The 25,468-nt window shown below is 57.9% G+C and overlaps 2 protein-coding genes across 4 annotated transcripts; one reads left to right on the top strand and one right to left on the bottom strand.

Moving 5' to 3' along the window:
- Nucleotides 1–324: 324 nt before the first annotated feature.
- On the bottom strand, nt 325–12,283 carry KAT7 (lysine acetyltransferase 7). Of its 3 annotated transcripts, XM_066205098.1 has the most exons (15): nt 12,187–12,283; nt 10,824–10,971; nt 9,856–10,032; nt 9,326–9,565; nt 8,611–8,693; nt 8,273–8,362; nt 7,721–7,819; nt 7,428–7,538; nt 4,702–4,893; nt 3,911–4,000; nt 2,858–2,998; nt 2,094–2,187; nt 1,797–1,943; nt 1,144–1,250; nt 325–1,017 (listed from the first exon to the last, which is right to left on the bottom strand). In XM_066205098.1, exons 1-15 carry the CDS (start codon nt 12,199–12,201, stop codon nt 916–918), a joined length of 1,836 nt encoding a protein of 611 aa, XP_066061195.1. In that variant the 5' UTR covers nt 12,202–12,283; the 3' UTR covers nt 325–915. The 3 variants fall into 3 exon arrangements, with proteins under 3 accessions (XP_066061195.1, XP_066061194.1, XP_066061196.1); XM_066205097.1 differs by lacking the exon at nt 12,187–12,283 and having other exon boundaries at nt 10,824–11,058; XM_066205099.1 differs by lacking the exon at nt 12,187–12,283 and having other exon boundaries at nt 10,874–11,021.
- Nucleotides 12,284–13,324: 1,041 nt separating this feature from the next.
- On the top strand, nt 13,325–19,838 carry SLC35B1 (solute carrier family 35 member B1). The gene is made up of 9 exons (XM_066205108.1): nt 13,325–13,518; nt 14,757–14,860; nt 14,971–15,101; nt 15,998–16,028; nt 16,280–16,437; nt 16,846–16,972; nt 17,960–18,066; nt 18,169–18,322; nt 19,474–19,838. The coding sequence occupies exons 1-9, from the start codon at nt 13,325–13,327 to the stop codon at nt 19,524–19,526; spliced, it is 1,059 nt and encodes a 352-aa protein (XP_066061205.1). The 3' UTR covers nt 19,527–19,838.
- Nucleotides 19,839–25,468: the final 5,630 nt, after the last annotated feature.

Below are 25,468 nucleotides of genomic sequence, written 5' to 3'. Positions count from 1 at the left end.
GGAATTTCAGCCCGTTCCCTTTGGGATCACCAGCCCCTGTTCCCTCTGGGAACTTCACCTCCTGCTCCTTTTGGGAATTTCAGCCTGTTCCCTTTGGGAACTCCAGCCCCTGTTCCCTTTGGGATCACCAGCCCGTTCCCTTTGGGAAGCCCACCTCCTGCTCCCTTTGGAACACCCTGTAGAGTTCCTCAGGAAAAGGCCAAACTTTGGATTCCTTCACCCTTTGGAGGGAAAAAAACCCCCAAAAACCAAACCCCAAAACTCCAATCCAAAGGGACGTGCAATTCCAGGAGAAACAAAACCAGCGCACGCGTTCCCGGGGGATACACTCAGCAGGTTGTTTATGTACAGGGAACTCAGCGATTCCACGAGACACACACCAGGAAAATCGGGGTGGGGCGGGGGGGGCTCTAATCCAGAGGTGCTCCAGCTGTGGGCTGCAGGAGGTGCAGGTGCGGCTCTACGACGACAGGAACGAAGTGGAGACCCGCCGGATCCGAGGGAAACCTGCTGGAACCGGGGGGGGGACACGATCCCACTAAAGCCATCTCCGACGGGGAACGGGGCGGGAGCGGGTCCGAGCCGCGGCGGCGGCGCCGGGGGAGCCGAAGGCGCCCCGCAAAAACCATTCCCAGCCGCTTCCCAAAGCCGGGGCGCTCGGGGGAAAGCTGCAGGAGGGGACGGCGGGGACGGAGGAGGCCAGCAGGGCCGGGGCCAGGCCCAGGCAGCAGAGCTCCCGGGCTCCCTGCAGCTCCCACGCACTTCCAGTCCTGGCGGCCTCACTGAGGCCGAGACATCCGAGTTCCTCAGAACTTTGTTGGGGACAGACGGGCGGGGGGAGGGGACCCGCCCCGGGGACACCGCGGCAGCACGGCCCCCGCGGCGCTCCCGGGCTGGGGACGCGGCCGGGGACGCTCAGGTGCCCTTGGGAGGGGTCCACTTGAGGCAGCTGGGGTCCATGGTCTTGTTGCTGTTGGATCTCTTGGCCTCCTTGGCCATCCACTCGTCGATCAGGTCCTGGGGAGGGCAGGGAGGGTTAGGGGGGATCCTGAGAGCAGCCAGGAAAAGGAGGAGAAGGAGGAAGCAGGAGGGAGGAAGAAGGAGGAGGAGGAAGGAGGAGGAAGGAGATCCCCCCAGGCTCACCTGTCTCTTGAGGACCAGGTGTTTGCCCTTCCAGTACTTGAGCATCTGCAGGGCCTGCAGGGTGCTGACGATGTCCACGGGGTTCACGGCCGTCTCCTGGCTGATCTCTGCAACCAGAGCCCGCGTCAGAGTCCCCAGAACAGCCCCAAAGCCCCCCAGGATCTCCTGGCTGACCCACAGGGATCTCCTGGCTGATCCCTGCCCACCCAGAGCCCCCGGGACAGCCCCAAAGCCCCGGGATCCAGCAGCGGTCTGGTGTGAACCCCTCAGAGACGTGGGGCTGGGCAGGCACAGGCAGCACTGCAGGGTTTGGGGCTTGTGCCAAACCCCGTGCAAGAGGCAATCCTGCTTTGCCCCACAGCCCCAGGACACCCCAGCAGAGAAATGCCATAAAAAAAGGCCAAATATCCTCAATACTGGCAGCTGGAGATGGGTTTTTTTGTTTGTTTTTGTTAAAATCAACAGCTGGATGAAGCTTTGTGCTGAACCTTTTTAAAATCTGTTTTGTTTGGGTGTTTTTTTTTTCACAAAGAAGCCAATTCACCCTCTCCCGGCTCATTTTTTTCCGCCCTGAGGAAAAAAATCAGGAAAGAAATCCCAATAAATCCAGGTGTGAGAGGAAGAGGATTGGTTTTTTTTTTCCTCTGCCTCACCTTTGATGGAGATCTCCTTGCCCTGGAAGTTGTGCAGGTACCTCAGCAGGACTTCCTTCCAGTAGCTCCTGTAGCTGATGAGCCCCAGGTCGGAGAGGGGACGCTCCGGGGAACCGACTTTCTCTTCTACTTTCGACAGCAAATAGCCTAAAAAAAAGTTTAAAAAAATAAAAAAAAAATTTAATCTGCTCAGAAACGAGGCAGGAAGGTGCTCAGGCAGCAGCAGGTGGCAGGTGAGGTTTCCTGGCGGAAAATCCCGGGATTTTTCCCCCCTGGGATCTCCCTGCCCACACTCACTGAAGTCGATGAGCATTTTGCCATAGCCCTGTCTCATGTACTGGGGCATGGTCAGGATGCAGGACACGTTGTAGTTGAGGAAGGAATTCTTCTCCTGGAAAGAAGAGCACAGAGGAAACGGGGAGAGAAAGCAGGATTTTTTTCTTTTTATTCATTTCATTGTTTTATTTTTAAAAAAAAATCGTGGTGAATGTCCCTGGGCTGACTTTATGCCCAATATTTATTTGAGTGTATTTATTTGAAAGTATTTGTTTTAATGTATTTATTTCAATGTCTTTTAATGTCTTTATTTTAATGCATCCCCATATTTTGGGGATATTTTTTTAAAATATCCCAAATATTTTTATGTATCCCCAATATTTATTTTATAGTATTTTAATGTATTTATTTTAATGCATTTATTTTAATGCATTTATTTTAATGCATTTATTTTAATGCATTTATTTTAATGCATTTATTTTAATGCATTTATTTTAATGTGTCCCCAATATTTATTTTAATGTATTTTTCTCCACATTCCTTCCCAATTTCTTTTTTTCCTTGGAGCTGGTTGGGAGGGTATTTTTGGGGCTTTTATTTTTTTCCTGGGAAAGAGAAAAGACGGAGCAGCGGAGCCCCAGCAACGCCTCAACAACCCCTGGACCTTTACCTGCTCCCAAAAGCAGCAAATCCCCAGACTGGCAATGAATAAATCCCGTTTTGGGGTGAAAAGTGGTGAAATAAATCCCCTTTTGGCGAGGGTGGGATGAATCTTTCCCACTGACCTTGGAGAAATACCCGATGAGGTGGCAGCCGGTGTTGTCAGCCTCTGTCATGACGTAGAACAGGAAAGGCTCCACGTCGTAGTAAAGGGTTTTGTGGTCCAGGAAAAGCTTGGCCAGCAGGCACAGGTTCTGACAGTAGATCTGGGCACAGAAAAAAAACCCCACAAAAATAAAAAAAAATGAAAGAGATGGAGGCGTTGGTTTCAGAGGGACAGCCCAAACGTGGCCAGGAAAAGGGCGAAACAAAATAATAAATAAAATTCAGAATCGTCTGAGGAATGATGGGGAAAGAGAGCAGCTGGGGCAGGAAACAATTCCAGGGGGGATGGAAATGGCTGAGCCCGGAACCTGCCCCTCAGCTCTGCTCTGTGAGACACAAGCCCCAAGGAAAGGCAGCAGGAAACTCCTGCAGGAATGTGCTGGAGCCCTGGGAATTTTGGGATTCCTGTGCCGAGACCCCCCCAGGCAAACTCTGCATTTGACCTGAGGCCGTGGAAAAGGCTCCCAAAATTGAGTGACAGCACCGGGATTGTGGGTGTGGAGTTTGGATAGAAGTGTGTGATAGCACAGGGTGGAAAGCTCAGAGTTGAAGGGTTTCAAGTATAATAAAATATATTTTATATATATTAGGTTTTAGGGCAGAGGCTGAGTCTTTCTTTTCCACCTTCCTCTTCATGGATCTGGGTGGTTTTTTTTGTAATTGGGTAGAAAAATCCACATTGTGGCCACGGGTGGTCGGTTATTGGGTCAAAAGTAAAAATAATTTAGGTGCCATCTCATAATTGGACAATTTATCCTTTAAAGACCTTGGAAAGAGTTAGAGACAGAGCCATTTTCACTTTGCTAGCCACAACTCGCAGCCTGTGAGCCTGTACCAGAGATAAGAATTAACAAACATCTGAGTGCCAACACGAAAACTGCATCTCGCGTCTATTAATCCCGGCTCGAACAGGAGCAAAGAAGATTGCAGCCCCCCAGGAACGGCCCGGCTGCAGCAGCCACGGTGTGATCAGGGTCCCCAGGGCCCCCCAGGGCCCCCCCAGCCCCTCTCACCTTGTTCTTCTTGCCGTCCACCTCGAAGACGGAGATGGAGCCCTTGCGGTAGATCTCGTCACCCGGGGGGTGCTTCCAGACACACTTGGCCTGTGACAGGGACACACAGGGGGCTGTCACCCTGCCCTGGGGACAGGGACACACACAGGGGGCTGTCACCCTGCCCTGGGGACAGGGACACACACAGGGGGCTGTCACCCTGCCCTGGGGCTGTCACCCTGCCCTGGGGACAGGGACACACACAGAGGGGCTGTCACCCTGCCCTGGGGCTGTCACCCTGCCCTGGGGACAGGGACACACACAGAGGGGCTGTCACCCTGCCCTGGGGACAGGGACACACACAGGGGGCTGTCACCCTGCCCTGGGGCTGTCACCCTGCCCTGGGGACAGGGACACACACAGAGGGGCTGTCACCCTGCCCTGGGGCTGTCACCCTGCCCTGGGGACAGGGACACACACAGGGGGCTGTCACCCTGCCCTGGGGACAGGGACACACACAGGGGGCTGTCACCCTGCCCTGGGGACAGGGACACACAGCCTGGCCGTCCCCAGTGATCCACAGCAGCATTCCCAGTGGGAATGAGCCCTCCCCAGTCCCACAGCAGCATTCCCAGCTGCACTGAGCCCCTCTCTGGTCCCACAGCAGGATTCAAAGCAGGAATGAGCCCTCCGTGGTGCCAGAGCAGGATTCCCAGCGGGAATAAACCCTTCCTGATGCCAGAACAGTGTTCCCCTCAGGAATCAGCCCCAGCCCAGCCCTCCCCTCGGCCCTGCCCGGGCCCAGCCCTGACCATGTGGCGGCGCAGGATGGTCTGGCTCTTCATGTACTTGAGGCAGAACTCGCACATGTAGAGGCGGCCGAGGCGCGCGTACTCCTCGGGGTAGGGCGAGTGGTACCACGTGTCCAGCTCGTAGCGCCCGAACGCGATCGTCTTGATCATGTTGCTGCCCTCGGTGATCTGCCCCTGCAGCCTCAGCTTCTCCTGCCCCGGGGAAAGCAGAAAATCAAACAAAAAATCAATTTAAATTCAGCTGGGTGCAGTGTGTCCGGCTCATAGCTTCTCCTACCCCAGGGGAAAACACAGAATCAGCCAAAAAAATCAATTTAAATTCAGCAATGTGTCTGGACAGGGTCCAGCCTGTGGGGCTGATGTTTGTGGGTCTCAGAGATTTCAGCCCTGCTGGCAGCTGCTGACTTTTCCTCCCCAAGGAAGAAGTTTCTCAAGAAAGCTTCTCCTCAAAACAACCTTGGCCAACAACTCTCCTGAAACAACCTTTCTCCAGGTTTTGTTTTGCTGTTTAACCCATGGCATTGGGGAGGTGCTGTTCCTGTTCACCAGCCACGTTCAGTCTGTTTGGGAACGCCTTATAAAAGGCAGTAAGAATTAAACATTAAAAGCCTTCTCTCTGTGCCCTTTGCCTTCTGAAACATTTGGAGCCTCTCATCCTCCTCTCGTGTCCTACACCAGCCAAGCTGCCTTCAGTCATTCTTATCAGAACCTGGAATTTGTCAAAGTTACTAAAGACATAAAATAAAACAAAACAAAACAAAACAAAAAAAACCACTGAGAAACAGAATGCCAAGACTGCAGGAACCAGATAAAGGAAAGCCACGAAGCAATGATGGTTCCTGCAGCCAGTCTCATTTCCTGAAAGGCGCACGCTGAATGTGTGGCCGAGACAGAGGCACCAATCAAGTAAAGTCTGGCTGTGTGAACAGTGGTTGTAGAATACATAAATACGGCTTAATGTGAACAATTAACAGCTCCTGATTAATGCCACCAGTTAGCTATCCAGAAGTCCTGAGCTCCCGCAGCTGGAGGAGGATTGGGATTTGCTTTCCTGCAGGAAATGTGCTCTGAGTCTTCTAAATTCATCGATTTTTGTTAAATCCCTACAGCTCCTCTCCGCTCCCTGATCCACAGGGAGAGGACACGAGTGGTGTGGGGAGCAGCTGAGGGAGCTGGGGCTGTTTCTGTCCTGGAGAAAAGGACACGAGTGGTGTGGGGAGCAGCTGAGGGAGCTGGGGCTGTTTCTGTCCTGGGGAGAAGGACACGAGTGGTGTGGGGAGCAGCTGAGGGAGCTGGGGCTGTTTCTGTCCTGGAGAGAAGGACACGAGTGGTGTGGGGAGCAGCTGAGGGAGCTGGGGCTGTTTCTGTCCTGGAGAGAAGGACACGAGTGGTGTGGGGAGCAGCTGAGGGAGCTGGGGCTGTTTCTGTCCTGGAGAGAAGGACACGAGTGGTGTGGGGAGCAGCTGAGGGAGCTGGGGCTGTTTCTGTCCTGGAGAGAAGGACACGAGTGGTGTGGGGAGCAGCTAAGGGAGCTGGGGCTGTTTCTGTCCTGGAGAGAAGGACACAAGTGGTGTGGGGAGCAGCTGAGGGAGCTGGGGCTGTTTCTGTCCTGGGGAGAAGGACACGAGTGGTGTGGGGAGCAGCTGAGGGAGCTGGGGCTGTTTCTGTCCTGGAGAAAAGGATCTGCCATTGTTCCCCACACCCATGAGAGGAGGCTGCAGCCAGGGTGGGCTCAGGAGGACACGGGCTGAAGCCCCCAGGCTGTGCCAGGGCAGGTTCAGGCCCTACAGGAGGAATTTCCCCCCAGAAAAGAGGCATTGGGGACTGCAAGGGGCTGCCCTGGGTGAAGTGGCGCCGCCCCTGGAGGTGGCAGCAGGTGACAGGGCGGTGTCAGGTCAGGGGTGGCACTGAGTGACCTCAGAGGGCTTCTCCAGCCCAGTTTGTCCTGTGGCTCCATGACACAGCCCTGGGCTTTACCCCAGGAGCCCCGGGACGGCATCAAAGCACCCTTTGATCCCCCTCTGGAATGGGATGTGGCTTCGGGAAGCTCCTCAGGAGCTCTGGCATCACCAGGCTGAGGTGGCTTTAGTTGTCCCCAGCCCTCAAAGCTGTCATTGTCCCCCTGGGAGCACCCCTGGAATGTCACCTCGCATTCCTGAGGGCAGAGCTCAGCTCCAGCTGCTCCTGCAGCGATGAAATCCAGCAGTGGGCACCACTGAGGAGCAGACACACTGAGGGTCCTACAGAGAAACCTCTGCTGAACTCTGCCCCCACAAACCCCAGAGGTGCTGAACCTATGAAACAAAGCTGCCCTGACCCCACAGCCACCTTTACAGGTGTCTGCCAGCCCAGCTGTAGGATTTCCAATAACACAAACGAATTTAAACTCCCACAGCCAGGCTCACAGGTGTCTGCCAGCCCAGCTGTAGGATTTCCAATAACCCAAACGAATTTAAACTCCCACAGCCAGCCTTACAGGGGTCTGCCAGCCCAGCTGTAGGATTTCCAATAACCCAAACGAATTTAAACCCCCACAGCCAGGCTCACAGGTGTCTGCCAGCCCAGCTGTAGGATTTCCACCAGTCCCAGTGAATTCAAACTCCCAGATAACAGCACGGGGACAATGAGGGGGGGACACCACAGCTGGCACTCATGGCGCAGGCCCGGAGCTCCCTGTGCTGCCCCCCGGAGCCTGGCAGGGCCCCCCAGAGCCCCAGGGATCTCACCAGGTCCTCGGAGGCGCGGGCCTGAGCCCGGCGGAACAGCTCCAGGTCGTACTCGCTGGTCAGGTTCTCCAGCAGAGGCTCCCTGGTGTTGCCATAGGTCTGCCTGTGCTCCTGGGGAACCAAAGGACACCAGGCTGCTGGGTGCTGCAGCTTCTCCAGCTGGGGGTGACTGGGAGGGGGCTCAGTGCAGGCTGGAGTTCTGCTCTGGCGCCAGAGATTCCATCCCCGGGTTGGGGGGGGAAATGAAAGGGTGAAAATATAAAGGGTGAAAATATAAAATCCCTGGTTTTTACCATGTATTTCTCCTTCTGCTCCTTGCTCAGCCCGGAGTTCCTCTTCTTCCTGAGCTCAGCCACCTTCTCTTTGTACCTCAGCTGCCTCTCTGTGGGGGCCTGAAAGAAACCCCAGGGCTGGGACCGTGAGAGGTTTCCAGCCCCTCCGAAGATCCCCCTTTCACTGCCCACCCCACAGAATTCCCATCCTGGCTGTCACCCCACGGGCTTGGAGCCAGACCCTCTTCTGCTAATCACAGGGCACTGCAGGAATGCAAAGAAGGAAATTCAAATTCCCCCTTCCAACCCCAGGACAGGGCGAGCTCCCCCTGGAATGCTGGCAGCAGCTCCCAGCTGACTCAGGGGCCGGGAAATGTCATCCTGCAGGAATTCCCTGGCCCTGCACATCCCAAACACGGGGAGGATGGCGCAGAGAACACGGCCCTGCTCTCCCCTGCCTGACAGGGACACAAGGAATTGATTCCTCTGCTGGAAGGGCGGCTGGGCAGGGTCAGGAGAGCCCCAGCAGCTCCTCAGGGAAGTGGAGGAGGGAGCTGAGGTGTCCCCGCTCACCTGGTGCCTGGTGGCGTGCCTGTTGTTGTCATCCTGCCTGTGGGCCAGCATCCGCTCCTCGATCTGCTTGTCCCGGCTCTGGGCCCGCACCTGGAGGCCAAAACTCCCCTGTCAGGGCTGCAGACACCTGGTGTCACCTCCTGTCACCCCCCTTCCCTCCCAGGTGGGTGCTGGAACCCCCAGGTGTGTCACACAAACACGTCACACACGTGTGAGCTGCTTTCTGCTCACAGAACTCGGCGTTCTGCCCTGAAAACCCCAAAGGAGGAGGTGGAAAATCCCAACCCAGAAGGTAAAAAAACCCCAAATCAGAAGGTAAAACCCCATTTTAGGTTGACCTTGCACTCGTCTGCCGAGAGGTTGTGGTAGAGGGGACACCCCGAGATGGAGAAGTGACGCTCGTGCTTCCCGGTCAGGTGTCCTGCAAAGGGGCAGGAAAACAACAAAACTGGTGACAAATGATCCCAACGAGGTGGGAAAAGCCTCCCGGGTGGGCAGATCCCTCACAGGAGCAGGCTCAGGTCACCGACACGGGGATAGGAGGAGGTGTAAAAGGGAAGGAAATCTCTATGGCACGCTAAGCCAAAGCAGCCAGGGGTAGGAATGCAATAATCTGGGAGTGAAATCCCAAAAAAACCCAACAGTTCCCTGCTCACAAACCTTTTCCTCCCACACCTGCGCCCACCCTCCTTATCCTGTCACCCCCTAAAACAAAAAACACCTAAAGGAAACAGCAGAAAATTCCTCCAGGAACTGTTATTTGTGCATTATTAAAATCCCATTTTAGGACAACTGGACCTAGGCTGCCTCCACCTATCAGGTCACCATGGGGAGGCAGAGTCCTGAGGAAACTGGGAGTGGGAAAAGGAGTGGGAAAAGGAGTGGGAAAAGGGATTTTCAGCCCCCCAGAGGTGTGGTTACAGAGCAGGGTCCTGAGGAACCTGGGACTGGAAAAAGGGATTTTCATGCCCCCAGGGCCGTGATTACAGAGCAGAATCCTGAGGAACTTGGGACTGGAAAAAGGGATTTTCATGCCCCCAGGGCCGTGATTACCCAGCGAGTTGCAGCCCGGCGTGGGACACTTCATGTTGAAGTTGTAGCTCTCGTGGAAGCGGCGGCGCTTGGGCCGGTGGGACAGGTCGCTGCCCGAGTCCTTCAGGGACATGTCCTTGGCCACGCTCTCGTCGTGGGACACGTTGGGGCTGGAGATGTCGATGTCGGACTCGGAGGAGGGCGCGTTGCCCGTGGGCGTGCGGGGAGGGGACTCGTCCTGGTCCGCGGCGTTCTTGGTGTCTGTGGGACGGGAGGGGACGGGGCAGAGGTCCCCGGACACCTCAGGGGTGCAGGGAAAGCCCTGCTGGAACAGCCTTTTGGCTCAGGCAGCACTGTGTCACCTCAGGGACATTGTGTCACCTCAGGGACCCTGCAGAGCCCCTCCCACCCCGGGAGCAGGTGTTTCCCTGCCCCTCCCCTGTACCTCTGTCCCAAAAATCCCACCCCGTCCCAAAAATCCACATACCTCTGTCCCAAAAATCCCACCCCGTCCCAAAAATCCATGCACCTCTGCCCCAAACCCCCCGCACCTCTGTCAGAGAAGTCCACGGCGTGCTCGGTCTCGGAGCCCGAGGAGCGCGTCTGCCTCAGCGGGTATTTTTTGGGGGTGACGGGGGCGGGCTGCTGCTGGCTGCGGGTCACCCTCCGCGTGGAGTACACCGGCTCCTCCGCGCCCAGCGCCGGCGTGCCGCGCACCGGGCTGGAGTCTGGGCACGGGGAGGGCACCGTTAGACACGGGGAAAGGACAGGGACAGTGGGGGGTGGCATGGGGACAGCATGGGAATCAGGGGGACACTGCAGGAACAACATGGGGACACCACAGGAACCACGGGGACCCCATAGGAGCCATGGGGACACCGCAGTGACACCATGGGGACACCACAGCACCCACAGGGACCCCCAAAGCCCTGCGGCTCTGTCCTGCCCGTGTCACCCCGCTCTGGCCCTGCCTGATAAAACCTCAGGACACTCGGAGCAATGTGCAGTAACAGCAGCTTTCTCCAGGTTTAACAGCTTAATTAAGCCGTAATTAGCGGCCAGCTCCCAGCTGGGGAAGTGGAGAGCCCTCAGTTTAGATAAGAACCAGCAGGATTTAGATAAGAACCCTCGGGAACAGCAGGATTGGGTGCTTGTGGTGTGGAGCTGCAGCTGGGATTGTGTGTGGGGCTGGAAGAGCCTTTCCCAGTTTAAGGAAGAGCTTTTTCCTGGTTTAAAGAGAAGCCTTTTCCCGGTTTAAGGAGAAGCCTTTCCCAGTATAAGGAAGAGCTTTTCCCTGGTTTAAGGAGGAGCCTTTCCCTGGTTTAGGAAGAGCTTTTTCCTGGTTTAAAGAGAAGCCTTTCCTGGTTTAAGGAGAAGCCTTTCCAGGTTTAAAGAGAAGACTTTCCCTGTTTAAGGAAGAGCTTTTCCCCGGTTTAAAGAGAAGCCTTTCCTGGTTTAAGGAGCAGCCTTTCCCAGTTTAAGGAAGGACTTTCCCCGTTTCCAGGAGGCGACCCCTCACCCTGCGAGCTCTGGCTGAGGCGGGCCGAGGAGCGGGTGACGCGGGCCGACCTCCGGGACGCGCCGTCGCTCTCGGAGCTGTCCGTGTGCTCGGGGTCCGTGGAGAAATCCGAGTCCTCCGTCCCGTCCGAGCTGCTGCCCGCGTTCCTCTGCAACGGCACACCCCGAAATGTTCCACTTCCATGGTTAAAAACCCCACAGAAACGGGGTGAACGCCTCATATTCTCCACCCTCCCAGCTGCAAGGGTGACCTGTGTGCTTTATCCCACGTCAGGGGCTCTTTTTTCCCCTTTTTTTTTGTGTCTCCTGCTCTGCCACCGAGGAGTTTCCAGCAAAGAAAAAGGGATGTGTGATTCTGACCGGCCAAAGGGACGCTCCCCAGCACAGTGCCGTTCCCAGTACACAAACTGGAGGAATTATCGGGAATTAAAGTGGAGGAGCAGCCTGGATGTCACAAGGGGGTCCGGCACCGGTCAGCAATTCTATATTTGCTCTTTTCCCTTCCTGTTACCGTGGTTATTTAACACTATTCCAGCGTTTTACTTCACTTCTCACTGTTAAACCGGCCACGCTTCAACCTACAAGCTTTATTTTTGTTTCCCCCCCCCCCATTGCTGGCTTATACTGAACTCCCAGGCGGGGTTTAACGGTGACACCGTGAGGGGACACCGGGGCTCTGGGGGCCGCGATGGCGGCGCCGTGAGGGGAGCGGGGGGGCGCGGCCGCCATGAGGGGCGGGGGGGGCTTTGTTTTGCACCCAGCGGAGCCGCGCCCGCCCCAGCCAATCACAGCGCGCCTGGGCGGGGCCAGAAGGGAGGCGCACCAATGGCAGCGCGAGGAGGAAAAAGGGGGCGCCGCCGAGCGTGATTGACAGCGAACGGCGGCAAATCAGAGCGAGGCTTGCTCCCACGGCAACGCCAAGCGGGGGGGCCGCGGCGCGATGGGGGAAGGGAGGAACGCGGCTGGCGCGGGGAGGTGACCGTTGGGGGCGAGGATGGACAGCAGCCGCAGCCAATCAGCGGCCAGCCCGGCACAGAGACACGGCCAATAGGCAGCCAGCTCTCCGCGCGCGTGGCCAGTGGGAAACGGCAAGGGGCGGGCCCCGCTAGCGGCGCGGGGGAGGGGGAACGGGAGCCGTTGGGGTGATGAGTGACAGGCGGAGCGCCCAATCAGCGCGCGGCCTGCTCGTGCTCCAGCCAATCAGAGAGCGCGGGGTGCGGGCACTGGGGGCTCCAGGCCGCTATTTTTGCCCAGGTTTTTGAGGCCGGAGAGGGAGTCGAAGGGCTGGGGAAGGGTAAAAAGCGGCGGCCCGAGCTCGCCCATCTCTCCGCAGAGCGCCTGCCCCGCTTCCCGGCCGCGCTCACCTTCCTGCGCTGCATCCTGGGCGGGGGCAGCGAGCTTGCCTGCTCCCCGGCACCCGCGGCCCGCGAAGCGGCGGTGGCCGCCGCGGTGTTGGCGCTGGCGGACTCCGTGGTGACAGCCGCGTCCCCCGCCCTGCGGCACGTCTGCTCCGGCGGCGCCAGCCCCGCTCCCGCCGCCGCCGGCCGCCGTTCCCCGCTCGGTCCCTCACGCTTCCGCCGGGACGCGGCCCACACCCCCCGTCACGTGACCGCGCGCCATCTTGGGGCCGGGCGGGCGCCTCCGGCGGTGAAGCCGCGCGCCGCCATCTTAGATCGGGGCAGCGTCCTTGGGCGCCGCCATGTTTGATACGGGCACGAGGCCCGCGGTTACCGGCGCCGCCGTGGTGAGGGCGGGCAGGGCCGAGCGCCCGGAGCTCCCCCGTGGTGTGAGAATCCCAGCACCGGCCGCTCCTCCTTGGAGGAGAGCAGCGCCCTGGAGGTGGGGTGTGAGAGCCAGGAAGGAGCCCGCCCGGGGATTGTGAATCGTGTTGGAATTCCCGTACGGATGGGAGGAACTGCGAAGGGCAAAGTGCCCGGGACGGGGGCTCGTCCCTCCCCGGCCAAAGGGCTTTCCTGACCCGCTGCTCCCCGGCCCCGCCGCGCCCGGGAACCTCCTACAGGCGCTGCTTGGAGCAGCGGGAGCGGCTGAACGGGGCCTTAGGAAGGGCAGAACCGGCCCCGAGCCTAAGCTCGGAACCGGGCCCGGACCGGCGGGAGAACCGGCAAAGCCCCTCCCGGGGTCACCGGCACTGGGCGGAACCGCCTCCGCCAGAACCACCAATCACAGCCCGCCCCTGTGCCCCGCCCCCTCATTACAGCCAATCGCCGCCCTCCACATCTGGGGGCGCCCCTGCCCGCGCCGCGCACCGCGAAGGCCCCCGAGGCTGGGCTGCCCGGGGCACCGCCTGCACCGCCCCGCGCCCCGCCCGCCCCACCGCGCCCCAACCGCGGCCGCCGCCGCCCCGGGGACGGTTCGGGGATCTCCTCCCGGATCCCCCGCCCGGCCTCACGCCGTCCCCAGAGCTTCTCTCCCGCTTTTCCCCTGGCGCCGGGTCCGGCAGCGCGGCGGGCGGCGCGGGGCGGCGCGGGCGCGGCGGGGCCGATGAGGCCGCCCGGGGCGCCGCGGGATGTGGCGCTGGAGGTGCCGCCCGCGCTGAGCGGCCCCGGCCCCGCCGCCGCCGCCGCCGCCATGGGAACGAGCGCGGCCCCGGCGCTGCCCGAGCGCCTCCGCCTGCCCGTCTGCTTCCTCGGCGTGTTCGCCTGCTACTTCTACTACGGCATCCTGCAGGAGAGCATGTGAGGGACACCGGCGCCACAGCGCCACAGGGACCGGGGACGGCGGGCGGGGAGGGGCTCGGGACTAACGGCGCTGCCGGGGACACCGGTGAGGGACTCCGGGCCGGGGAACACCCGCGGCTGGCGGCTCTGGAGGGGACGGACCAGGGCAGAGCCGCGCCCGGGGCTCCTTCCCGTGCCCGGGGCTCTGTCCTCGGTGTGACCGCTGCTTGTCTCGCTGTGTCCCCGGTCCTGTCCCTCTGTGTCCCCGGTCCTGTCCCGCTGTGTCCCCGGTGTCCCCGGTCCTGTCCCTTGTGTCCCCGCTCCTGTCCCTCTGTGCCCCGATGTCACCGCTCCTGTCCCTCTGTGCCCCGGTGTCCCCGCTCCTGTCCCCGGTGTCACCGCTCCTGTCCCTTGTGTCCCCGCTCCTGTCCCCGGTGTCACCGCTCCTGTCCCTCTGTGCCCCGGTGTCCCCGCTCCTGTCCCCGATGTCCCCGCTCCTGTCCCCGGTGTCCCCGCTCCTGTCCCTCTGTGCCCCGGTGTCCCCGCTCCTGTCCCCGGTGTCACCGCTCCTGTCCCTTGTGTCCCCGCTCCTGTCCCCGATGTCACCGCTCCTGTCCCTCTGTGCCCCGGTGTCCCGGCTCCTGTCCCCGGTGTCCCCGCTCCTGTCCCCGGTGTCACCACTCCTGTCCCTCTGTGCCCCGGTGTCCCCGCTCCTGACCCCGGTGTCCCCGCTCCTGTCCCCGGTGTCACCACTCCTGTCCCTCTGTGCCCCGGTGTCCCCGCTCCTGTCCCCGGTGTCACCACTCCTGTCCCTCTGTGCCCCGGTGTCCCCGCTCCTGTCCCCGGTGTCACCACTCCTGTCCCTCTGTGCCCCGGTGTCCCCGCTCCTGTCCCCGGTGTCACCACTCCTGTCCCTCTGTGCCCCGGTGTCCCCGCTCCTGTCCCCGGTGTCCCCGCTCCTGTCCCCGGTGTCACCACTCCTGTCCCTCTGTGCCCCGGTGTCCCCGCTCCTGTCCCCGGTGTCACCACTCCTGTCCCTCTGTGCCCCGGTGTCCCCGCTCCTGTCCCCGGTGTCCCCGCTCCTGTCCCCGGTGTCACCACTCCTGTCCCTCTGTGCCCCGGTGTCCCCGCTCCTGTCCCCGGTGTCACCACTCCTGTCCCTCTGTGCCCCGGTGTCCCCGCTCCTGTCCCCGGTGTCCCCGCTCCTGTCCCCGGTGTCACCACTCCTGTCCCTCTGTGCCGTTCCCGTCCCGCAGCACCCGCGGCCGTTACGGGCAGGGCGCGCAGCAGGAGCAGTTCAGGTTCGCGCTGACCCTCGTGTTCATCCAGTGCGTCATCAACGCCGCCTTCGCCAAACTCCGTGAGTGCCGGGGGGCCCCAGCTGTCCCCGCCGCCGTCCCCGTCCCCGAGCCCGTCCCCGAGCCCGTCCCCGAGCCCGTCCCCGAGCCCGTCCCCTCGCTGTCCCCGCAGTGATCCGGCTGACGGAGGCGGCGCGGCCGGACCGCACGCGGCGCTGGCTCTACGGGGCGTGCTCCCTGTCCTACCTGGGCGCCATGGTGTCCAGCAACTCCGCCCTGCAGTTCGTCAGCTACCCCACCCAGGTGACACGGGGACACCCGGGGACACCCGGGGGACACCCAGGGGACACGGGGACACCCAGGGGACATGGGGACACCAGGGGTCACAGGGACACCCGGGGGACTCGGGGACACCCGGGGGACGTGGGGACACCCAGGGGACACCCGGGGACATGGGGACACCAGGGGACACCCGGGGACCCGGGGGGCACCAGTGGACATGGGGACACGGGGACACCAGGGGTCACAGGGACACCCAGGGGACATGGGGACACCAGGGGTCACAGGGACACCCGGGGGACTCGGGGACACCCGGGGGACATGGGGACACCAGGGGACACCCGGGGGACACCAGGGGACACGGGGACACCCGGGGACATGGGGACACCTGGGGACTTGGGGACACCAGGGGACACCAGGGGGACACAGGGACACCCAGGGGACACCCAGGGGACATGGGGACACAGGGACACCCAGGGGACACCCGGGGGACACCCAGGGGACATGGGGACACCCAGGGGACACAGGGACACCAGGGGACACCCAGGGGAACACTGAGGATACTGAGGGGACACGGGATACCAGGAGGACACGGGGGACCTTGGCTGTGACACTGAGGGGACACGGGGGACACTGGCTGTGACACTGAGGGGACACGGGGGACACTGGCTGTGACACTGGCTGTGACACTGAGGGGACACCAGCCCTGCCTCTCCTCGTCCTGGGGTCGCTCTGGTGTCACTGCGGGCAGGGGCTGAGCTCAGACAGGGGACAGAGATCCCGGGAACGGCTTTGGGAATTTGGGAATTGCTCACTGGGAGGGAAATGAGGGAATTCCGTTCGGGGCAGGGGCTGAGCTGCCACGGCTCAGTGTCGTCTGGGGACATTTGGCGTCACTGACAGCCGCCTTCCCTCCCCAGGTCCTGGGCAAGTCCTGTAAGCCCATCCCAGGTGAGAATTCCCGGATTTCCCTGAGGGTTCCCCCGCCCCTGTCTGAGCCATCCCGGGGCCCTGGGATCACTTCGGGGTGTTCCTCCTCCCCAGCCGGGGTTTGGGAATGGGTTCGTAGGGATTTAACTCCTGTGGGTGGATTTTGGGAGCAGTTTCTGACCTCCCCTCTCCCATTGCTGCTCCTGGGGGTGAATTTTCAGGGATTTAATTCCTGTGATGGATTTTGGGAGCAGTTTCTGACCTCTCCCCAGTGATGCTGCTGGGGGTGACCCTGCTGAGGAAGAGGTACCCCCCAGCCAAGTACCTGTGCGTGCTGCTGATCGTGGCGGGGGTGGCCCTGTTCCTCTACAAGCCCAAGAAAGGGGCAGCGGAGCCTGAGCACGTCTTTGGCTACGGGGAGCTGCTGCTGGTGAGTGTGGGAGCCCCAGGGACCCCCCAGGAACCCCCCCGGGACCCCCAGGGCTGGGGTCACACCTGGGAGGGGCCCCGGGGTGTAACTCAGGTAGGGTTTGCTGCTCACCTGCGATAAACTCTGGGCTCTCCAGTGGGATTTACACCTGGGAGAAATCCTGGGGGCTCAGGTGGGATTTAGCCCTCACCTGGGATAAATCCCGTGTCCCTGTGTGTCCCCTGTCTGTGTGTCCCCTGTCTGTCTGTCTGTGTGTCCCCTGTCTGTCTGTCTCTTTGTCTGAGTGTCTGTCTGTCTGTCTGTCCGTGTGTCCCCTGTCTGCCTGTCTGTCCGTGTGTCCCCTGTGTGTCTGTCTGTCTCTGTGTCCCCTGTGTGTCTGTCTGTCCGTGTGTGTCTGTGTGTCCCCAGCTGCTGTCTCTGACCCTGGACGGGCTCACGGGCGTGTCCCAGGACCACATGAGGGCTCATTACCAGACGGGCTCCAACCACATGATGCTCAACGTCAACCTCTGGTCCACGCTCTTCCTGGGGGCAGGTGAGGACCTGGGCAGGGAGGCAGCGGCCAGAAACGGCCCTGGGGAGCTCTGGGCCCGGAGTTCTTGGCTTTGGTGTGAATTCTGGGGTTGGAGAACCCTGCGCCCAGGGTTCTTGGTTTTGGTGTGAATTCTGGGGTTGGAGAACTCTGCGCCCGGGGTTCTTGGCTTTGGTGTGAATTCTGGGATTGGAGAACTCTGCGCCCGGGGTTCTTGGCTTTGGTGTGAATTCTGGGATTGGAGAACTCTGCGCCCGGGGTTCTTGGCTTTGGTGTGAATTCTGGGGTTGGAGAACTCTGCGCCCGGGGGTTCTTGGTTTTGGTGTGAATTCTGGGATTGGAGAACTCTGCGCCCAGGGGTTCTTGGTTTTGGTGTGAATTCTGGGGATTTTTTTTGGTCAATGTGTTATTCACATGGTGGTTTTTCCTTTGTTGACTTTTGTTTGCTGGCTGGGAGATGGGATTTTGGGAGGAAAAAGGGTGAAATAGGTTTGACTTAAAAGCAAACAGATGGGTTGTTAATACACAGTAAGGGAAAGAAAAAGAAAACGAAACTATTAAAAGCCAACGCATTCCTGCGTGCAGCCGGCAGTTTTGGTTGGCAGTTTGAAGGGGATCACCAGCTGCTCTTCACTGTCTGCGTTAAACCCGCACCAAACGTGGCACTCAGGAGACTTGGGGTCCCTTCTGCAGCCCAAACCGCTCCAGGAGCCGGCGGCAGTTCCTGCTTCACCGCCGGGCACTGTCGTGTTGGACTTTGAGCCCACTTAATGATTTCTCTCATTAATTAACCACGAGGGCGGTTCCTGCCCTGCTGCTGGTCCCTGCTGCTGTCTGCGGGGTTCACTCCCTGTTTGGGGGCTCTGACCCCACAGGTCCTGGCAGGGTTTGCTGACCCCACAGGTCCTGTGCTGACCCCACAGGTCCTGGCAGGGTTTGCTGACCCCACAGGTCCTGGCAGGGTTTGCTGACTCCAGGCTGGTTTTTCAGGGATCCTGTTCACGGGGGAGCTCTGGGAGTTCCTGAGTTTCACGGAGCGTTATCCCAGCGTCATCTCCAACATCCTCCTCTTCGGCCTCACCAGCGCCCTGGGCCAGGTGGGTGCCCCGGGCTCGGGGCTGGGATCCCCTGGCCGGAATTCCCGGCGTGTCCCGGGCCGGCGGCAGTGACGCTGGCCGGTCTGTGCTGTCCCCTGGCAGAGTTTCATCTTCATGACCGTGGTGTACTTCGGGCCCCTGACGTGCTCCATCATCACCACCACGCGCAAGTTCTTCACCATCCTGGCCTCGGTGGTGCTCTTCGCCAACCCCATCAGCCCCCTGCAGTGGGTGGGCACCGTGCTCGTCTTCCTGGGTGAGTTTGGGGACAATCCAGGGGGTCCCTGCCCTGGGGACAGGCTGAGGATAAATAATAATAGTTATTATAAATATAAATTATAAATATTGATCAGCCCCCTGCAGTGGGTGGGCACCGTGCTCGTCTTCCTGGGTGAGTTTGGGGACAATCCAGGGGGTCCCTGCCCTGGGGACAGGCTGAGGATAAATAATAATAGTTATTATAAATATAAATTATAAATATTGATCAGCCCCTTGCAGTGGGTGGACACCGTGCTCGTCTTCCTGGGTGAGTTTTGGGGCCACAATCCAGGGGGAATATAATAATACACCTTCTAGTATATACTATATATTATATATTAGTTTTATATATATGTATATATATATATATATATATAGTGTATATATAGAATGTGTGTGTATATATATGTGTATATGTATATATTTATATGTATATATATTTATAGTAAATATGTAAGTATATACAATATATATAAGATACATATACCATTTATAATATATATAGTATATATATAACATATATAAAATATGTATATATATTAAAAGTTTTAGAAGTTAAATGAACGAAATGAAAATTTTTAAAGAAAATTCCCATTTTCTTCCTTTAGCGTGTATTAATTTACCTTCTGGTGGATATTATATATTGAGTAGATATTACTTTACCTTTCAGTATATACCATATATTTAGTATTTATTAATATACCTTTAAATTTAAACCTACACTGCTTTCCTCCTAATCCTGTCTCACAACTAAAAAAACCCACTCCACTAAATTTAACAAACAAAACCAGACTGTATGGGTTATATATTGGTCACACACATTATATGTATAGCATATAGATATATGTGTATATAGTATATATATATAGTGGGGTTTTATTGGCATCTTTCCTAAGCTGCGTGTGGGTTATGGATGTTTTGGGGTGTTCTTTTAAGACAAGTCATTTTCAAGGCAAAGGCTATATTTTTTTTATTTCACAGAACAGTGATTTGGTCTGACTTTTTTACTGGGCAGAGGTTTTGTCTGGGTGTATCCTTAGCCCAGCTCGTTCCATGGGTAAATGTGGGGATACTCAGCTGGTTTTTCCCGAAATTCCCATTTTCCTGCTGGTTTGAAAGGACCCAAACCTGGCGTTTTTCTTCCCCCAGGCCTTGGACTCGATGCCAAATTCGGGAAGGTGGTGAAGAAGACGTCGCATTGAGTTGGGACGAACTTTTAATTTATTGTCTCGTACCTCAGAATCTGGTGTGGAACTGGACTCAGGACGGGGAATCGGAGGGAAACCGTGCGGAGTTTGTTTTGGGGGGTTTGGTGGTTTGTTTTTTTTTTAATTCTGAATCGTCTCTGAAATGTAATCCTTTAGTTTGAGGTATAATTCCGCTTTTTTTTTTTTCTTTTTGGTGTGTGTGTGTAATCAGAGCTGCCCCCTGGAGCCGAGCAGCAGCAGCAGATCCTTGCCTTAACAGGAGAACACAAATCCTTCCTATCTTTATTAAAGAAAAACAGGACAATGGTCACTTCTCCGGGACTTTCTGTGGGGGGCAGGCAGGGAATGATCCCACTCCTTTGGGGTCACCCCCCCCTTTGGGTTTTCTCCCACTGGGGTGTGTCCGCAGGGAAATCCTGGGCGTGGCCCAGCCCTGTCCTGGCTCCCAGGGAGTGAGAATTCCCCAAATTTGGGGCTGAACCCAAAGCGGCAGCTCCTCTCCCATCCCATGGGATCCCCCGTGCCAGAGCAGCTCTGACATTTCCCCCGGACTGGAGCAGCTCTCTGGGGCTCCTGACCCCTCCTGAGGAGAATTTGGGGTGTCCCTGCCTGCATCCAGCTGGGAATAAACCCCAAAGGAACCGCGGTGGGATTCCAGGCATTTCCATCCTCTGCTGCTTTTTCTCCTCCAAGGCATTTTGGGAGAGGGGAAGATTCTGTTCCCTGGGTTTGGGGCTCTGCTCCTTTTCGCCGACCTGAGGCAGGGCTGGGATTGGGGAGGGGGAATGTAAGGAAACTCCTTCTGTCCCTAGGGATGTACAGGGTTTTGATTCCAGGGGTTTTGATTCCTGCTGCCGAGGCCTGTTGGGTTTATTCCCAGCGGGAAGTGACCAAGTGACCCCACCCAGGCCTTGGGATGTCCCAGGATGGGATTTTAGGTCCCTTCCAGCCCCAAACATTCCGTGATTCCCAGTGCAAGCGCACCTGGAGGCAGCTCAGAATTCCCAAGGGACAAATCCCGGTGCCCAGGGCTTGGACCAGACCTTCCCCAGTTCATGGGATGCAAATCCAGGTAAACCAAAGATTTTGGGGGGTTTGTGTTTCCAGCCCTGGCAGCTCCCTCTGCCTGCGCAGCTTTGGGATACAGGAGCCCTTTCCCGACAGGAATTCTTGAGGCTCTGGAACGTTCTGGGGCTGGCTTGGCTGGGCAGGACGTTCCCGCAGGGAATTCCAGGGGCTGTTCCCGGGCAGGAGGAGCGGGATTTGTGCCCCGGGCAGGTGCGGATCACCGGGGCCGAGCTGAGCAGCTCCGAGCCCATCCCGCTTTTCCTCCCTCCCGGTTTTTGTCGCCCTCAGATCCCGATTTCAGCCTCAGTTACCGGCAGGGGGAACTCTGCTTCCAACCATTCCCCGCAAACACCGGGAGGAGCCCAACAGAAGGCGGCTCCTGTGCCATCCCTGTGCCTCTGGAGCCAAACCCGGCTTTCCTCCACGTTTTCCCCTCGTTTCCATCGCGTTTAATCCTTCCCGGCCACCAGCAGAGCCTCCAGGAGCCGGGTTGGGGAGCTGAAATCCTCCCAGGCAGCTCGCGGAAAAAAAAAAACCAAACCATTCCCGCTGGGATTCTCCCGGGAAGCTCTGGCGGGTTCGGGGGGATCAGGAGCTGCCCCGGGAGGGTGAGGATGGATGGAGGGATGGAGGGATGGATGCAGGAGCCGAGCCCCGGCACCCGCAGGGGGGAATTTGGCAGCTCCTCTCCCTCTCCTTTCATCTCCGCTGCTTCTCCCAGCTCCTCCCGCAGCTCCAGCAGCAGATGGTCCAAAAAAAAAAACCAAAACCAAAACCCAAAAAACAAACCCCGAATGTTTGCAGAGCGGAGGTGGAGGGGCCTGGATGTTTGGATGTTTTGTAGGGATGGAGATAATCCTGTGAGCGATCATTCTCTGCTCACACGGGAGAGCCAAGGTGCACAAGGGATTGTTGTTACTCCCTTGGCGTCTTGGCGTTTCTCGGGGGTGTTTTGGGGACAGCCAGGAAACCAGGCTGGGGAATGATCTGATGGTTTAATGATTTGATGATTATTTGCGTTCCCCACAGGTTTGGTTTAATTGTGCCCACATCCAACCAAATATTGGGATTTTCCCTTGATAAAACCCCCGCTGGGAGGGACCCGGAGGCCGCCCTGGGGCACGAGCAGAGCCCTCTCCCCGTGACCAGCACAAAACTCTGCTCCGAACATCCCCAAAACCCGAATATCCCCAGGCACTGAACCCCTTCGTTTGTCAATTCGTTTCGCTGTGAAAACAAACCCCTGGGATGGTTTGGGTTGGGAGGGAGCCGGGCTGGAGGCTGTGCTCCCACCAGCTCCTGTTTGTGGGGAAAAAAAACCCCTGAAATAAATTTGGGGGAAACGCTCTGGACCCCCCCACAAGCCTGCAGGTGCCGAGGTTTGCGGAGAGAGAAACAATTCCACAGCAGGATGGGGTTTTAATGAGCGTGGGATCAAAAGCAGCCTGGAAAACAAGAGCAGCCTCATCAGGAGCCGCCGCTAACGAGCACCAAAGGCCCGCTCTGGGCTGGGGGAGCCGCTCGCTCACCGCTGCCTGTTTAAAGGCCGAGTTCCTCCTCTCCTCCAAACCCGGCTTTGATGAGCCTCCAAGCCAGGTAAAAATAGCAACCCGGCAGATTCCCTGCAATTAAAACCTCCAGGGCAGGGTTTGTTTCAGGCGGTGTTTGTTTTCTCCCAAACAGAAGCTGGGTTTTAATCGCTGCTGGCAACGGGGCTGAGGGAAGGTTTCCTGGAGGTCAGGGAGGGAGGTGTGGGGTGGGAAATGTGTGGGGCAGGGAACTCTGAGAGCTGTGTGAGGGGACTGTCCCACCAGAGCTGTCCCCTCCTGAGAGGAATTCTCCCGTGGAATTCCTGAGAGGAATTCTCCCACGGCAAGGCTGAGCCCTGGGGGTTTGCACTGGACTTGAGGCACAGCTGGATTGTTGTGGTTTGGGATCTGGGTGCCTCCAGCTCAGAATTCCAGAGGGGCCTTGGGCTGGAAGGACCTCAAAGCTCACCCAGCTCCATCCAGGGACACCTCCCGCTGTCCCAGGCTGCTCCAGCCTGGCCTGGGACACCTCCAGGGATCTTCTCTGGGAATTCCATCCCGCCCTCACAGGGAGGGAGAACCCACCTGGTGGGAAGTCCTGTGACCCTCTGGATTCCTGCCTTGAACCTGCAAGGATCCAGCTTCCCAGCTCTTTCCTGTATAAAAGCCATCGATATTTGATTCGTTTCTGTAAGAGACGCCGACATTTTGTTTGCACACATCAGTAAGGTGTAAAACCTGTCTCTGCTTCAGGAGCTGCCGAGGGCTGGGGACATTTCCCTTCCCTGCTGCCCCACGCTCAGTAATTCCTAGGGAAGGGAAGCCGGGCTCAGCCCCTGGCTCATTTCTGCTGCGGATCCCACCTGGAGGAGCTGGGCTGCAGCACCCAGGCTCTCCATGGCCCATCCCCACAGGATGTTCAGGAATTCCGGGATCCAGCAGCTCCGCCTGGCCTCAGCCCCCATGTGGGCACCGAGCGTCCCCTGAGGTGACAGAGCCGCTGACAGGAAATCTCCAGAGGGGCCGAGGAGACCTGCGAGGGATGGAAACACCCCGGCAGGGAGAGAATGGATTCTTAATGGGCTCCAGCCAAAAAATGACCCCCTAACAACCAAACCACTGCGACATCCGCATCATCCTAACGACTGAAATTTAACACAGACCAAGGATCTCGGCAAGGATTCCGTGGCGTTCCTGGCGCTCTCCAGGTGGGAAATGGGCTCCCACAGGTGCCCTGGCCGGGGCAGAGAGGGGAGCAGCACCTTGAGCGCTGCACGAGTTGAAGCCTCGTTGAGCCTCCCCCCGTGGCTGAGCCGGGCTTTGTTAGGCGGGGGTTTGTTTGGGTTCGTGGCCGAGCTGGCGAATCCAGGGAATAATGAAATAACGGCGTTTTCATGCTCTCCTGATAGGGGAGTTTAATTAGTGCCGCATTTCCAATAACTCTGATCCCGACGTGCCGCAGATCCTGCCTGGATAAGGGGATAATGATTGGAATCCTGTCCTGCAGCCCCTCGCTGGAGGCAGGGCTGCTCCGTTTAATCACGGCGGAGAGACGCTGGCAGCTCTCTGCAGCTCAGCCTCTCCCTAATTACATTTCTGGAGTTTTAGTAAATTGAAAGGGAAAACGCAGGAACAAAATAATTAAACCCGAAGAGGAAGTGAATATTAAAGAGCAGCAGCTAGTTAAAATTCTCGCACGCTCTCTCCCTCTCGGAGCCATCGGTTTAATCAGCTTCCCGTGGAAGTCAAGCTGACAGGGGTGACACCTCCAAACCTGGCAGCGTTTGGTGTCCCTTGTCACGGGGAAATGCCACCTGCCTGCTGCCATCCAGGTGGGAATTGTCCCCAGGGCTGGGAATTCAGAGCTCTCACTATACACACACACAGCAAATTCCACATCCCGGTATCTATCCAAGGTTCAAGCACCTGGAATTGTTTATTTCTCACAGAACTGTCTCCCAGACGTGAAGAAGTGATGATAATTCTCTTCTCCCAGCCACCGAGGGGGACAGAGCTTGAGCTTAAACAACTTTTGCAAAGGGAGGAGAGGTGAAATTCCGCCTCCGTTTCCACAGGTGCCCAATTTAATTTTCCACTTCCTGGGAACGAGAGGATTTTTGATCAGGAGAACCCGAGAAAGAACTTGACTTCCCCACCGCAGAGTGACACTCGGCCGGCGCCGGATTAAAGGAGGATTTCTGTTTGTTCTGGTTGCAGAGAGGCTGCCGGGGAGGAGGAGGCGGGGGGCAAATCTCTTTGTTGTCTGTAAAACTGGTGCTGTAATTTCCTCTGCCACTTCAGCTCTGAGGGGACAAGCACATCACTAAAAACCCACAGCTTATGTGGGGATGGAAAACGGGAACGGGATGAAAAGCGGTTTCCAGGAGAAATGTGTGGCCAGCACGGGAATGCAAACAACAGCCCCGCACCTCGCAGAGCCGTTTCTCCATCAGGGCAGCATCACCTGCTGCTCTGTCACCACGGGCAGCACTTGGGGACATGGAGGAATGCAGCAGGATCCAAGGATTGCTCGGGGTTTGCCTGGAAAACCTGGGATGCTGCGGAGAACATTCCCAAATAATCCCGGAGCCAGCCGTGGGTGGATGTGGCAGCTCCTGGACACGAGCAGCATTTCTCACCTGGGAGAAGGAGAGAGGAGACAAAAATATTTTGTATTTTCCATTTCAATAAGCGTGGCTGTGCTATGAAACGTGGGTAATTCAGTTTTGGGGTGTGCAGGGGAATTAATTCACCCTCCGGCTGGCAGTGACAGGAGGGGAAGGCTGGCTCTGGATAAGCTTCTTCGCAGACATTCCCGTAATTAAGGACTGGTAACAGTGACATTTTTGCTTCACTGGTTACAAACCACTACAAAGTAGCAGAGAAGAGCCATACTAACCAATTCCTTTGCTGAAAATGTATAAATAAGTGAAAAAGTCTTGTATCAGCGTGGGTGTGGAGGAACTTTGTCGAGCCACCCACGAGCCCGGGCCAAGAAGAAAGGGAGGCCTGACTCGATAAGGCTGAAAACCAGGGGTGGAGTCTTATTTTTCATGACGTTTTCGGAGGATTTTGGTAACACTTCCTCACAGAGCTGTGAGGGGAAACAGCTCCCGCCATTCCTCGGGCAGCCAGGCCCTCATGGAGCCGTGAGGGAAGGGGAGATGGCAGCCGCCATTCCCTCAGGCCCGTGTCCCCTCATGGAGCCGTGAGGGAAGGGGAGATGGCAGCCGCCATTCCCTCAGGCCCGTGTCCCCTCATGGAGCCGTGAGGGAAGGGGAGATGGTTCCCACCATTCCCTCAGGCCCGTGTCCCCTCATGGAGCCGTGAGGGAAGGGG

This window comes from Chamaea fasciata, unplaced genomic scaffold (genome assembly GCF_029207755.1).
Source record: "Chamaea fasciata isolate MVZ Bird 193981 ecotype frontalis unplaced genomic scaffold, bChaFas1.0.hap1 SCAF_27, whole genome shotgun sequence".
Classification (NCBI taxonomy): domain Eukaryota; kingdom Metazoa; phylum Chordata; class Aves; order Passeriformes; family Sylviidae; genus Chamaea; species Chamaea fasciata.
The sequence above is the reverse complement of the archived record's forward strand: the minus strand, read 5'-3'. Positions and strand labels throughout refer to the sequence as shown.